Source organism: Lynx canadensis, chromosome A2, assembly GCF_007474595.2.
Source record: "Lynx canadensis isolate LIC74 chromosome A2, mLynCan4.pri.v2, whole genome shotgun sequence".
NCBI classification, from domain to species: domain Eukaryota; kingdom Metazoa; phylum Chordata; class Mammalia; order Carnivora; family Felidae; genus Lynx; species Lynx canadensis.
This window is the reverse complement of record NC_044304.2, coordinates 157,522,590-157,537,942: the sequence shown is the minus strand read 5'-3', so window position 1 is coordinate 157,537,942 and position 15,353 is coordinate 157,522,590. Positions and strand designations below refer to the sequence as shown.

Sequence of the window (15,353 nt, the reverse complement as noted above, 5' to 3'; positions counted from 1 at the left end):
TACATACATATATATCTATAGGTATATATATATATACACATATATATCTAAAGGTGTGTATATATATACATATATATCTATAGGTGTGTGTATATATATATATATATATATATATATATATATATATATATAGGTATCTATCTGAGATGATAAATGTTAACTAGACTTACTGTGGTAACCATTTCACAATATTTTTAAGTCAAATCCTTATGCCTATATACTTTAAACTTATATAGTGTTGTATGTCAATTTTTTTTTAATATTTATTTTTGAGAGGAGTAGGGAAAGGCAGAGAAAGAGGAAGGGAGACAGAAGATCCGAAGCGGCTCTATGCTGACAACAGAGAACCTGATTAGGGGCTCAAATTCATAAACCGTGAGATCACGATCTGAGCTGAAGCTGGACTCTCAGCAGAGTAAGCCACCCGGGTGCCCTTGTCAATTTTATCTCAGTAAAATTGGGGGAAAAAATTTAAAGATCATAACCTGGAATGAATAGAAAGAGGAAATATACTCATCTTGCTGTTAATTCAATCCTTCATATTTGTAACATGTATTATAACTGAAATCCAAAACATAAGAAACTACTATTTACATCAACAAACAGTGGCTGACCACAGCACCATGAGTTAAAATATACTTAAAAAAAAAAATATATATATATATATACACTTTATAAGTAGCTAATAGGAACAAATTATTGACAAATGGTAATTCAGTTTGTCTACTGAGAAATGGACACATCAACAAATTAGTGATAAAATACTTAGTCTATGAATTTTATCCTAGACTTGGTAAACAAGAGAATATCAGGAAATATATGACTGGAGAGTTTTGGGAACCTCCAAAAGTCTAGTCAAGGTGCTTTGATACAACCTCAGGGAGGCAGGGCAGGAGGATGTGACAGTGAACCCACATGTAGTTGCTTGTGTGGGCTACCTGTCTGGAGACTGTGGGAAAAATAAAGGAGATGATCCATATGGAGCATAGACACAAAGTCTATGAGAGAGGCAGAACTTGTGCGTCTTTAAAGTTGTTTTTTTTTTTTTAAGAGAGAGACAGAGACAGCACAAGTGGGGGAGGGGCAGAGAGAAGTAGAGAGAGAATCCCAAGCAGGCTTCACACTGTCAGTGCAGAACCCAATGGGGGGCTTCAAACCATGAAGCCATGAATTGTTGAGCTGAGTTGAAACCAAGAGTTGGACCCTCAACTGACTGAGCCACACAGGCGCCCCTGTCTGTGCATCTTTAATGGCCTTCAGGGACAATAAGCCTGACCATGTCATACCTATATGACATGCATTAGTTTTCAAAATCAAATGAAATGCAAACAGATTAAATTTCTTATGGGCTGGTGGGGGTTATGAGGGTGGCTCAAAACTGTAATGTGTTCCAGGTCCAAATGTAACCCTCAGGCATAGCAAGGTACATTAACTTACATAGGTACAATTTCAGAATTTCAAAAAGGATAAATTGTCTGGTTAATGAATAATCAGGTAAATCTAAACTTCTAAAGTAAATATCTAAGAAGGAAATAATTTCATATATAATCATCAGAACTTGATGGAACCTATGTTTTATTTATTTTATATATATATATATACACACACACACACATACATACACACATATGTATGTGTGTGTGTGTGTGTGTGTGTGTGTGTATAATTTATTGTCAAATTAGCTAACATACAGTGTATACAGTGTGCTCTTGGTTTGGGGGGTAAATTCCCGTGATTCATCACTTACATAAAACACCCAGTACTCAACCCAACAAGTGCCCTCCTCAATGCCCATCACCCATTTCCCCTATCCCCTGCCCCCCTATCAACCCTCGTTTTTCCCTCTGTATTTAAGAGTCTCTTATGGTTTGCCTCCTCTCTGTTTGAAACTATTTTTTCCCCTTTTCTGCCCCCATGGTCTTCTGTTAAGTTTTTCAAGTTCCACATATGGAGTGAAAATATATGATTTCTTTCTCTGACTTATTTTACTTAGCATAATACCTTCCAGGTCCATCCACGTTGTTGCAAATGTCAGGATTTCATTCTTTCTCATTGCCAAGTAGTATTCCATTGTATATATAAACCACATCTTCTTTATCTATTCATCAGTTGATGGACATTTGGGCTCTTTCCATAATTTGGCTATTGTTGAAAGGGCTGCTATAAACATTGGGGCACAAGTGCCTCTATGCATCAGCACTCCTGTATCCCTTGGATAAATTCCTAGTAGCTCTATCGCTGGGTCATAAGGTAGCTATGTTTTAAACAGTAAATCTTGAAGAGTGATGAGCTGGCAAGTTCTCCTCTAAAGTAGTGGGCACGGGGAAGGCAGAATTCTTAAAATCACCACCTATTGTTAATCCTTGACTCAAAGGAAGCGTAGGACTACTCACCTGCAAGTAGCAAGGAAAGACTGAAAACTGATTCATCTTATTTGCTTATGTGGTTACAAGCCAAGACTTTGCTGAGTGGTCTTCTGGGGTAAGGGCTGATAGGATAAGTGAGTTTTCTGGATATAAGAACTATTGTGGACCGTAAAGAACTAGGTGTCAGTTCTGTGTAATCATAGCCTATTGGAGAATCTGTTAAAGGCTAATAGTTGATCATACTCATGAGTGCCCCCTATGTGCTGGGCACTGTGGAAGCACGTAGTAAAAGCAGGAGGATGGTGCTGAGCTTTGTGAAGATTTTCTCGTACAAAGGTGCTTCAGAAGAAAGCAGTGACAAATAAAAAGATACACATTAAACACAAAAATCCTATAAAAAGAAATGATTGACTATCTCGTCCTTCTCCCACCTCACACACCAGCAGCTAACACCGTGGTCCCCTTTCTACACTTTTCCCATCCCCACTGCACAAACTTATCTTCCAAGCTATGAAAAATCTAACACTTACACATATTTATTGAATACATTCTAGCTGTCCTTAATGCTAAGCTTAAGATGAGCATATGACAGATTTAGTACCCACTGTACCTGTGTTGACGATAAGTAAATGCCTATTTTATACAATAACCAACATGTTAATTTTCCTGACAACACCCTTCTGTAATATACCCTCCTGTAATTTTCTTTGGTTAAGATTATTCCATATGTTCTGTTTAAATGCATGACACAGGAATTTCTTACTCCTTCTGTTAGTGCTATCTTTTCTTTTTTTTCTTTCTTTTTTTTTTCCCAACGTTTATTTATTTTTGGGACAGAGAGAGACAGAGCATGAACGGGGGAGGGGCAGAGAGAGAGGGAGACACAGAATCGGAAGCAGGCTCCAGGCTCTGAGCCATCAGCCCAGAGCCCGACGCGGGGCTCGAACTCACGGACCGCGAGATCGTGACCTGGCTGAAGTCGGATGCTCAACCGACTGCGCCACCCAGGCGCCCCTAGTGCTATCTTTTCTAAGTAAATGTCTATCACGTGGGTATTTCTCCATCAATGAAGCAAATTAACCAAACTCGAAACCCAAAACATCTTTATATAATTTGTCTATAAAATGTGCATCTAATATTCCCCTGAAACTATTCATATAGAATGTGAACGATGAGCATATATGTTTAACATTAATAAAGAGTATTTACTTCTCTAACATTTAAAATAAAGATTGTCAGAAACAGAGTGATAGTCCACAGAAGTGTAGATGCTACCCCATGTCTAAGAGGAATTAATGATAAAGTAAAATAAGGTGGCCTGGTTAGCTCCCACGTTTGGACTCAGGGACCCCAGAAGGGAAAAGTACCTCAAGGTTGGGCAGGATCGTGCTTTCTGGGAGCGCCTGTGGGAGCTGCAGAACCCTCACTCCTGTTCCTGACTGCAAAGGTGGCAGAATCCTCAGAAAAGGCGCTTTTATTCTCCTATGGCCCCAGCCTAGTTGGTAGCGTCTAAGGGCTCCCTGGAGGGGTGGGCTGCGAGATACAGTGCATGCCCACTCCACTGGGAAGGGGACAAAGCAGTTCCCTAGTTCTGCTCTCATCCCCAGCAGGACACACGATCAGGAAACACAACCAGCCACAGACAGAGCACACCTCTGAGACAACACCGGTCATTACGGCCCCGGAAAACTTGGCATTATTTGGATTTCGTGAATCCCAGCACTGCCCTAATTCCCAAACCATCAGGTCGTTCAGGGGAACTTAGAAGGAAGCAGAATGAGTGTGACGATGAAGAAGCTCCCGGCATTCACCTCTGTATTTCAGCTTCTCCCCACTTTACTCTGGGCCACCTTATGTAGCAGCAGAGGGGGGAAGGAAGGACCCTGAAAAATCAGCTGGTTCCAAGCAACAGCTCAAGATGTGGAGATGGCGTAGAGAGCAGGTTATGGAGGCAGGGAGCAGACCGGGGAGTCTGAGGAGAAACACGGAGTCCCAGTGGGGCTTATTAGAACATGCCTGAGGAGGGGTTTTCTAGAACACAAACCATTCAAATAGGTCAGCCTTGGCAATACTCTCTAATCTTGATTCTGAGGTGAGGAGATTCTAGGGGTCCAGTCCCTCAGGCCAGGGGGAGAGAACCCTCTAGAAGGCATCTTCCCCTTGAAGCTTCCTACCTCTTCTGGGTTGGGAGAGAATTTCCTACCTGTGATGATGTCATGTTTATTTGCATCCTACTGTTTTCCTATACTGGATGTGAGGGACTCAAAATGTTATCTGAGAAATCTCTTATCAATCAAGCATGAGATTCACAAACTAATTAGTTCATTACAGTGTGATTCCTGGCTTCCTGGGGTTATCCCATAAACTTAGGGAAAACTGGTTACAATTATCAAGTTTCTTTTCTTTTTATGTTTCAGGTGGCTTGTAGAAAAATGTGGATATCTGGAAACTGATGTTTAAAAGAAAAAAAATAGTGGCAAAGAAAAAAAATAGAAGCTGTGAAAATAATAGGGTTTTTCTCATTCATCACTGTATGACTATCAGTTATAAAAAGTAGGAACTTTGAACTAAGACAATAAGGAAATTAAATATAAATTTTTATGATACCAAACAAACTTTAACTTTGGGAAATGCATCATCTCAAAAGTACATGTTCTCTAGTACATATCAAGGTAACATTGTTTTAACTTAGGGACAACTTCTAAAAGTGGTCAGAGTAGGGGCATCTGGCTGGCTCAGTCCATAGAACATGCAACTCTCAATCTCGGGATCATGAGGTCAAGCCCATGTTGGATGTAGAGCTTACTTTAAACAAAAAGTGGTCAGGGGTGCCTGGGTTGCTCATTGGTTTAAGCATCCAACTCTTGATTTCAGCTCAGGTCACAATCTCACCATTCATGACTTCAAGCCCCATGTACTGTTGACAACACAGGGCCTGTTTGGGATTGGGATTCTCTGTCTTCCTTTATCTCTGTCTCTTCCCTGCTCACATTTGCATGTTCATCCTCTGTCTCAAAAATAAACGAACATTAAAAAAATGAAAATAAGAAATTTTAAAAAGTGGTCAGAGTAAAACATAAACATATGTAAAACATAAATGTTTACAAAGGAAAATAACACATAGCATAATTAACTCTTAATTGCAAAAAATATATTTTTAAAAAAATATATATTCTTTTTTATATTATCTGTTAGCATCAGACATTTTCTAACCACCAATCTTATGGTTATCTCAAGGTCCACCAGAATTTGGACATCATTTCCATTTGGAAGTAGAATAAAAATCAATACTTTGATAATTTAAACACTTCCCAAAGTAAATTGTCTCAATAATCGGTTTGAAAAATGTTGGCTTTTTAATGTTTACTTATTTATATATATAGAGAGTGTGTGTGCATGCAAGCAGGGAAGGGGCAGAGAGAGAGGGAGAGAGGGGGAATCTTAAGCAGGGACACCGGGCTCGAACTCATGAACCATGAGATCATGCCCTGAGCCAAAACCAAGAGTAGGACACTTAATTGACTGAGCCACAGGCGCCCTAACAAAATGTTGGCTTTTAATTGATGAACTAAGTATCTGAGTCAGGGATGAACATATCTTCAGAAAGTCATAACATATATAATTAATGGAAAATAGCAATTGCTATTATCAATGTTTCACTTGGAATCTTGAAAACTGGGAAAATAAAGAGGCAGAATTTGTTAGTTCATTGAGCACAGCCCAAGGTATAGAAACTTCAGTTGTAGACATCTAGGTTCATGGTAAGAATAAATTGTGATCTATTGGGAGGAATTTTTCTACAGTTTTGAAGAAGTACCTTTCAGCACTATTCAAATCCATCTGTTCTGATTCTAGGCTCTTTGATCCATATATCACTGTTTATTCATTTCTTGGATTTTTGAAAAGAGAACTGGGTTATTTTGGATAATGGGTATAGGTACTCCTTTCCCTGGGAAGAAACATCCTTCACTATAAAGGTTGAAATTGCATCTGGGTTAATCATAATTATCTTGTGAGTTTTGTGAGAGTCATTAAGTTCTGACAATTCTGATCAATTCCAGATTAACTGACAGAAAACTAGTTTCCAGACCTTCCAAACTGATGACCAGGACTTAGGCCCCCAAAGTTTTTTTCAAGAGAAGTTGAATTGAGTTTCTTTTTTTCCCTTTTTCTGGGATCCATTGAGCCACTGATGACTGTCCATGTGTTCCGTAGTGCCCATAAACTCCCAATGAAGAAGCCTCACACAAGATAAACCCTGAGGCTAAAATTGTGGTTCTATAGCCTGATCATCAGGATTTCCATAGAAAAAGGTTAACCAAGAAAGATTAGTATGCTTATTATTAAGGACTAAACATTAACCCCATAAGCAAGAACATTTGAAATGATAGTTGTTCAATAATATAAAACACTTTGAAGTAACTAAGTAGTTTCTTTTAATCCCCCATATTCCTAACTGTTCAGTAGAGTTTAACTCCACTAAAGCTTGATAGAACTTATTTCTTCAATTTACTTCAGGGTGTAATTTACAATCAAAACGTTCCTATAACTGTGCTTAAAAGACTTTACTTATCTTCAAGTTCAATGGCTTTGCAAGTACCTGAGCCTTAACTATATCCCAAAATACAATTTAAAAATTACAATTTGTAAAAGGTATTAATTTACTGAATACACCTTAAAAACATGTTATTTTCTTCTATCAGTAGAAAAAGAACTAATAAAATTGTAAAATGTAAAAGTAATAAAAGCATCAAAATTTTGTCTGTGTATTTAGCCACCATAGAATTTAGAGTTTTGTTTTTGTTTTGTTTTGTTTTGTTTTTACTTTCATGAGGAGGAAATCTTTGCAACTGCATAAAAACCTCACTTAACCCTTTTTATTTTGAGATTACAGTAATGCACACGGCATTCCATATAGAGAATGAGGAAATTCCTGTTTGTAAGGCTATCATTTGAAATTTATTTCAAGAACAGCCAGTGAATAATAAATCATGCACTTTCCCTATTTTGTTTACTTTTTAATCATCAAAGGATCAACTAGCCCTTTGGACATTCTATCTTTTATTCATATCCTTTTTATACATCATTCATCGTGTACGTTTCCTATAAACATTCTCTTACAGAACATCTCCCATATCTCTATTTTCTAAACACAACAATGGAGAAATCTTGTTAAATCTTCTACATTGTGTAAGTAGTGGCTTTTGCAAATCCTCCTAGATTTCGTGAGAAACTTGGTTTTATCTTTAAATTTATTTTTAATTTTTTTAAGTTTATTTATTTTGAGAGAGAGAGAGAGAGAGAGCGAGCACAGGTAGGGGAAGGGGCAGAAAGAGAGGGAGAGACTCTCAAGCAGGCTCCACACCATAAGTGCAGAGCTTGACACGGGGCTCAAACCCACGAACCACGAGATCATGACCTGAGCCGAAATCAAGAGTCAGAAGCTCAACTCACTGAGCCACACAGGCACCCTGGTTTTATCTTTAAAATCAAGGAGAGAAAAAATAGATTTAGTATACTGGGTAAGCAGTGGAATGCATAGTTTTTTTTTTATCTCAGATTTAGAAGATTGTGAAATTGAATGAGGTCATTCCATGAGATGTATCTGTAAATGCTGACCCAAGATGAAGCAGAGGGTTGGATTCATTACCTCCAGATGATCCAGCACTGAAAAGGAGAAACAGTTACCCTCACTTTATTTACCCAAAGAAAGCACACATTCTCACAGGCTCATCTAGGGTATTGCGCTTAGGTCCCTTTAGAGGCTCACCTTGCAGGAAAAAAATCATTTTGCTCTAGAAGGTGGTTATAGGAAATATTCACAATGAGTCAATCCAGATCAAGGTTTCCTGGTCCCAGAAACCGCTAATAAGTGTTACAAAAAAATTGTTTATGTGATCAAATAAGTTTGGAAAATATTGGCTAAAAACTGGAATAAAAATCTTCTTTACTGCAGATATTCTTACAGTTTTCACAATGATAATATGAATTGTGAGCTCTAAAGTAAGGCATCTAATACGCAATAATTTTCAAACTTACTTGACCATAGAGTTTATGTTAAAGCCCTCTTGAGGAGCTGGTGTTTTGAGAAAAACACTTTGAGAGGCATGAGGCTAGACCATAGCTTGAGAAAGATGTTATAAAGAGTATTGTTCTAGGTCTGCAGCTTCCAAATCTTGGCTCATGGACCAGCTGCATTACACTTAGCTATTGATAATGTTTTTTAAGTTTATTTATTTTAAGAGAGAGAGAGACAGAGAGACAGAGAGAGAGAGAGTGAGAGAGAAAGCAGGGGAGGGGCAGAGAGAGAGGGAGAGAGAGAATCCCAAGCAGACTCCATATTGTCAGTGCAGAGCCTGACATGGGGCTCAATGTCAGGAACCGTGAGATCGTGACCTAAGCTGAAATCAAGAGTCAGACACTTAACCAACTGAGCTACCCAGGTGTCTCGACAATATATCAAGATATAGATCTCTAAGACATATCCCACATCCACTGAATCAGTGATCTAAGTGGTGGCTCAGAAGACTGACTGTATTTTTAATAAGGGTCTCAGATAATTCTCATGCTAATCTAGAGTTGGAAACTCTTGAGATAATATCTTCCTAGGTCACTATCAACCTGACGCCATAATATTTTCATAGGCTCTCTTCATTCCTGGGACTCTTTTTTTTAAAATATATATATATATATATATATATATATATATATATATATATATATGTAATATATATATATACACGTATATATATGTACATATACATATGTATATATACATGTATATATATGTACATATACATATGTATATATATATTTTTTTTTCAACGTTTTTTATTTATTTTTGGGACAGAGAGAGACAGAGCATGAACGGGGGAGGGGCAGAGAGAGAGGGAGACACAGAATCGGAAACAGGCTCCAGGCTCCGAGCCATCAGCCCAGAGCCCGACGCGGGGCTCGAACTCACGGACCGCGAGATCGTGACCTGGCTGAAGTCGGACGCTTAACCGACTGCGCCACCCAGGCGCCCCTATATTTTTTAAATAAATAAATATATACATACACACACACACACACACACACACATACATATATACGAGAGATGGAGAGGACAAGCCAGGAAGGGGCAGAGAGAGAGGGTGAGAGAAATCCCAAGCGGGCTCTGTGCTGTCAGCACAACATGGGGCTTGAACTCATGAACTGTGAGTTCATGACCTGAGCTGAAACCAAGAGTCAGATGCTTAACTGACTGAGCCACCCAGGTGTGCCCCCAGCACTCTCTTTAAGGCATTCTTCACTTCTGAGTTCCTAAGACTATAGATCAGGGGGTTGAGCATGGGATTGAAAAGGCTGTGAAACAGGAGGAGATATTTCTTCTGCTCCTTGGGGTTCCCATATCTGGGCCCAACATACATTATAATGGCCGTGCCATAAAAGAGTCCAACCACACAGAGATGGGATGAGCAGGTAGAGAAGGCTTTTCTTTGACCGTCCCCAGACTGGATCCTGAGGATGGCACAGAGGATGCACATATATGAGATTACAATCGAGGAGAAGGGTCCCACTAGTACGGAAATTGCTCCAGCCAATACCACAATCTCATTGATGTGTGTATCTGCACAGACAAGTTTGAGAACAGCCATGATTTCACAGAAAAAGTGATTGATTTTCTGGGATCTACAGAAGGGTAAGGGTAGAAGTAACATGAGATGAATCAAAGACAGAAGGACTCCAAAGGTCCAGGAAGTCACCACCAGCATGATGCAGACTCTCCAGCTCATGATGACAGGATATCGGAGCGGGTGGCAGATGGCCACATACCGATCATAGGACATCACCACCAGGAGAAGACATTCTGTGACAGCAAAAGTCAAAAAGAGAAAGGTCTGTGTCATGCAGCCAGCAAAGGAGATGGGCTGGTCTGGCTTCAGGAGGTTTACCAGCATCTGGGGCACCGTGTTGCAGGCATAGGCTATGTCGACGATGGCCAGGTGGCAGAGGAAGAAGTACATGGGGGTGTGCAGTCTGGAGTCCAGCCAGATGAGTCCCAGGATGAGCCCATTCCCCAGCAGGGTAAAGGCGTAGAACAGGGAGAAGATACCAAAGAGAAGCATCTGAATCCTCAGAGCAAGGGGAAATCCCAATAGGGTAAACTCTGTGATAGAGGTCATATTGGCTCCCATATCCCTATGATGGAATAGAGTTAATGTATATGACTTAAGAGAAATCATTTGAAATAAATTTATGTTGTTTGAAACCTTTTTTTTAGGACAGAAAGTTATTCAGAAACACTTTCAGTACATTTTTATGTATTTTAATGAATGTTTAAAGACTTTAGTAGCCCTGAAATAAATTTAAAAATAGATACACACACACACACACACACACACACACACACACACGTTTCCTTTGTCGTTAATGTTATTAGCAGAGTCTAAATTTTCAAAATAAATACATTGTCACCTGTCAGATACACAGTTTTTGCTTCATTCAGTGAGCTACCCCATATTCTTCAAATGAATTCTGCTTTTCTTTGCCAAAGTCCTTAAACAGCAGTAAGTCTAATCTTGAGTTGGAAGGGCTCATTAAGAATAACAATATACTAGGGTTAGCTATACCATCAGCCAGATTCACCATTAGCCATTAACCTGTCACCTGCTTGTCTAAACACACTTTGGGGGGGGGCAGAGGGAGAAAGAGAGAGAGAGACTCTTAAGCAGGCTCCACACCCAGAGCAGAGTCCAACTTGGGGCTCGATCTCACAACCATGAGATCATGAGCTGACTGGAAATCAAGAGTCAGATGCTTAACCGACTGAGCCATCCAGGTGCCCATAAACACATTTTCCGCTCCTACATCTACTGTCACCTCTATAGCTAGTATCTCACCAACTCTCTTCTTGATCAAGTTCAAATACTTATTTTCAGCCTAAAATACCACTTTTCTTACTTAGTTTTCCACAATATTTAGATGAACGTATATGTGAATGACTGAATAGCTTTATACTATCATTTATTTAAATATAAGAACAGAATCAAAATTTTGTCACATTTCGACTCAATGTGGCCAAACACTCTAATAATACCAATTTTAGACACTGTCTCTGCAGGGGACTGACAATAACTCCTAGACTTCTGTAAAGGATACTGCAGAAGGGGTCTCTGAAGTCCTCTAGAGATTGAACTAAATCTTCTTTCTCTATGACTTCACAATTAAAGTGTAAGTACATTTTTTTTCAACCATGTGACTACAGGTAGCCGGTGCCAACTATGAACCAGGAAGAGCATGTCTCTTGATCTTGGACTATGAGTCAGAACTGTGAGAAATAAATTACTGTTATTTATAAGCTAAAAATAAAAAATAAAAAATAAAATGTAAGTACAAACATGACATTACCCTTCTCGCTTAAACTTTATTCCCAACTTTTACGTAAGACCGTCTTGTCTTGGAGGCAATCAGGATGAACAATAAATCCTAATTTAAATGGCTATAAAACTATAAACTTACTTAAAAATGACCCCATGTGCACTGAAACTCTCTTATAACCACTCCAATAAGAAGTGTCATGTCCAGGATGTTGAAAATAATTTCAAGTATTTACTGATTTCCTGTAACGCACCTGCCATTGTTCTTTGGGTAGAGGTATCATGATAGGAAATTGGGCTTCATACTATCGCACATAATAAATAGATAAGCATTTGCACACTTATTCAATAACCCTGGATAGTCTTTCTTATATATTTAGATATTTGACTTCCCTGTATGAGTGACACATTAAATCTAGTTTTTTAATAGAGAAGTGCTGGGATTTTTGTTTAATATTAAATCTTTACCAGAAAGTCACTTGTACATACTTACCTCCTTACCTCTTGGAAAGAGCTACCAGTCAAAAGCAGCCATTAGTACATTGATTGTATTAACATAATGATATATTAAGAATATATTTTACTCGGAATATCCTATTATTTAAACTATCAGTGAGCAAAATTTGAGACTTAATAACAATGTACTTTTGCATGATATTAAATTGTGATAGCAAAAGCTAACAGGCAATGAAAATGATGCTAAAATATATTTGGCCAGAACTTATGAAAGCAATTAGGAAACCTGCATGTCTAGAGATGACTGTTGTATAAAGATCCCAATACATCTTCACGCAGAAAAGGCAAACATATCTAGGGTGGCTGAATTTACTGATGGTACTGGAAGCCTTGTTGCTCATCTGAGAACTGCCAAGGAAGGATTTTGGCTCTTCAAGTTGCCTTTAAGAAAAGGCTTTATTAATTTATCATCTCCACAGGGCACCTTCCCAATTGCCTTGAGACTCTGTGTGGGATACGAGACAGGTCTCTCCTGTACCAGCATGCTCCCTACAGACCATGAAGAACCGAACCACTGTTATCCTCCTGAGAGGGGAGAGGAATGGCAGTCCCTGTCTCCTTCTGTCTTTCAAGAAGCCAGAGAGACAGTGAAATCTTTAGAAGTTAAGATAAAAACAAGTAGTACCTTTCTAGCTAAAAGAATACACACTAATATCAAGTCTTACTCTGGCACCACATGAACATTACAGCTACCCAAATACACGAATGTGTTATAGTTTCATGAATTTTTATGTTGTTCCACATCCTAAACATTCAGGAGGCCCTTGGGAGATTCAAAGATCCATGCCTGGTTATTCTTTGGTAGTGAAATAGAAACATGACACTAATTTCTACAGCCTTATTTCTTCAGGGTGGTCTAGTTCTCCAACCATCCTGAAGGTAGTAGGAAAATGAACCTGAATTCAAATGTCTTAATCATGACATCATTTTAGATAGCAGCTGCATCCTTGATCATAGATCTAGAGTGTGTGGGCATCTATGCTGGGAATCCATGGTAGCCATGCCCTGCTACTTGTTGATCTGCCTGGAGGGGCTGAGAAAAGTTCATTTTAGAACACTTTTCCTTTCTGATAACATCTGGTCCTGTCCTTCTGGGAAAGAGTTTTGTAAAAGCAGGAGGCCAATTCCTATCCTCTCTACTCTTATGGATGCAGCTAAATATATGTAATCTACCTACCAGTGTAGGCATATACCTATCACAGTATATTCTGCAGGATGTTATTGACAATCCAGTGCCCCAAATCTTTGTGTCAGGTCACAATTTCTATCAGGTCTACAATTTCTGAGTAATACGATATGAGCTGGGAGCAGTGAATCCCTTGGTCATCTGCTGTGAAGCAGGTCTAATGGACTAAGGTGATATTCTGTTGGCAAGCATATCAAAAGTCAGATTTTCTAATAGCCCTCCAATCGAGGTACTGGCCAAGGTACTACAGTAAGAAAGGGAAATTCATAGTTGTATGTCATCTGCAATCATGATAAATCATTGCTCCATATAGGATAGAAGGAAATAGCGTGCTCATAATGGATTTACTGGTCTCTTTAAGGGGAAGGCACCATATTGAGGGCCCAGCATTGGTCTCTGATGCTGATGGAACATGTAGTCAGCTGAGGAGAGCAGCAGAGTAGAGCCTCCTTGGTGTGGGGCAGCCTATGCTGTTGGATTCACGCAAAGCCTCCTTCTCTATTGCCATGGCTACTGCATTTGTGTGCTCTCTGTGCATTCACTGGGGTGGCCAAAAACAAAGTTGGCTGACATTCTGATAGAATCATCTTGTACCTGGTTGTTGAATGTTGGGCTTTTAAAAGGCAACAAGTGCACTTCTAATTTATCTACAAACTACCCAGAAGCTATTTTCAAGCCATAATCTGTTAGAACTGCATCCTGGACAGTCTTCGGGAACTGGGTCAACTAATTATTTTCATCATTTTGCTTCATACACAGTATTAGAAAAACAAGGCATTATGTAAATTTAGAGGAAACGTGTGGCTAGCAGCTAAATCCAGTCCCTTGTATTTTATTATTTTTCTTTAGATACTCTGCTTTGCAGATGCAATTTTTCATGGTGTCTTCCTTGGATGTCCCTTTCAGCTCTTTCTGAGCATCCCACTTAGCCTTGCCTTTGAGGTCCAAAATTTCAGGCCATTCTGTATTTATGTCACACACAGTCATTTGCTTGTTAGGCATTAATGTGCAATATACAGATTCTCATTCTTTGTGTTCCATTCACCTAATATTCCAACAGTACTCCTTCTGATCTGTGACCAACCAGTCAAACCATTTGCCAATTTCCAGGAGTTTGCATATTCTCATTTCAGACAACTTCTGTCCCCACAAGGTAGGTGATTAGGTGAATTGCCAGCTATGGAAAATGACAGATTAACCCTTATCTTTAAGGTCCCACACCCACGGTAGATACACTGCACTGAGTGGGAAGAACCATCGGTGATAGAAGATACATGAGGATCTGGGCCATTCAGCTTACTTTTGTCTTCTGCACTTGATCTTGTCCTGACTTGTACCACATTCTTTTTATGAGGTATGGCTGCTATGGTTACTGAATCTTATGATTAGGTGGGTTGTGTAACATCTCAGTTCAAAATAAGCAATCCTGCATTTATAGCTACTTGATACTCTATGAATAGTCTGCTAAGGTTCAGTAGTACATCAAGAGTCATGTTTTGAAATGTGTATTGTCTTCTGGTATAGAAGGAAAGACCTTGATGCGGAATTCCTGTTGCCTGTCCAATGACTCACCTATTGGGGCTTGCCAGAGACTCCACATGACATCTTTATCTATTAGAGATACTTTCCAATCCGTGTTGTCTGCTGATCATACAGCCCAAGTGCCAAAGCTATAAAGTATATAGATCCAATAATTTGTATATATTAACACACCTATGTAAGCCCCATCCAGATCGAGATGTAGAACATCTTCATCACAAGAGAAAAACTCTTTTTTCTTCTTCCCTCACCCCACCACCTGCCCCAAATCACTTCCTTACTCTGTGGAAGGAATTCTGACCTCTATCATAATAGGTTAGCTTCGCTTGTTTCTGAACCTCATTGGAATAATTATTCAGTATGTATGCATGTTTTCATGTCTGT

General features: G+C 39.1%; 1 protein-coding gene across 1 annotated transcript; it reads right to left on the bottom strand.

Moving 5' to 3' along the window:
* Positions 1-3,688: 3,688 nt before the first annotated feature.
* LOC115502066 (olfactory receptor 13-like) lies at positions 3,689-10,546 on the bottom strand. Its single transcript, XM_030297252.1, has 2 exons — positions 9,614-10,546; positions 3,689-3,805 (listed from the first exon to the last, which is right to left on the bottom strand). The coding sequence occupies exons 1-2, from the start codon at positions 10,544-10,546 to the stop codon at positions 3,689-3,691; spliced, it is 1,050 nt and encodes a 349-aa protein (XP_030153112.1).
* Positions 10,547-15,353: the final 4,807 nt, after the last annotated feature.

Coding starts and splice junctions, on each gene's coding strand:
- LOC115502066 (XM_030297252.1), bottom strand. CDS start 10,546: ATGGGAGCCAATATGACCTCTATCACAGAGTTTACCCTATTGGGATTT. Junction 3,806..9,613: donor GGGCACACCTGGGTGGCTCA/GTCAGTTAAGCA, acceptor CCACCTTTGCAG/TCAGGAACAGGAGTGAGGGT.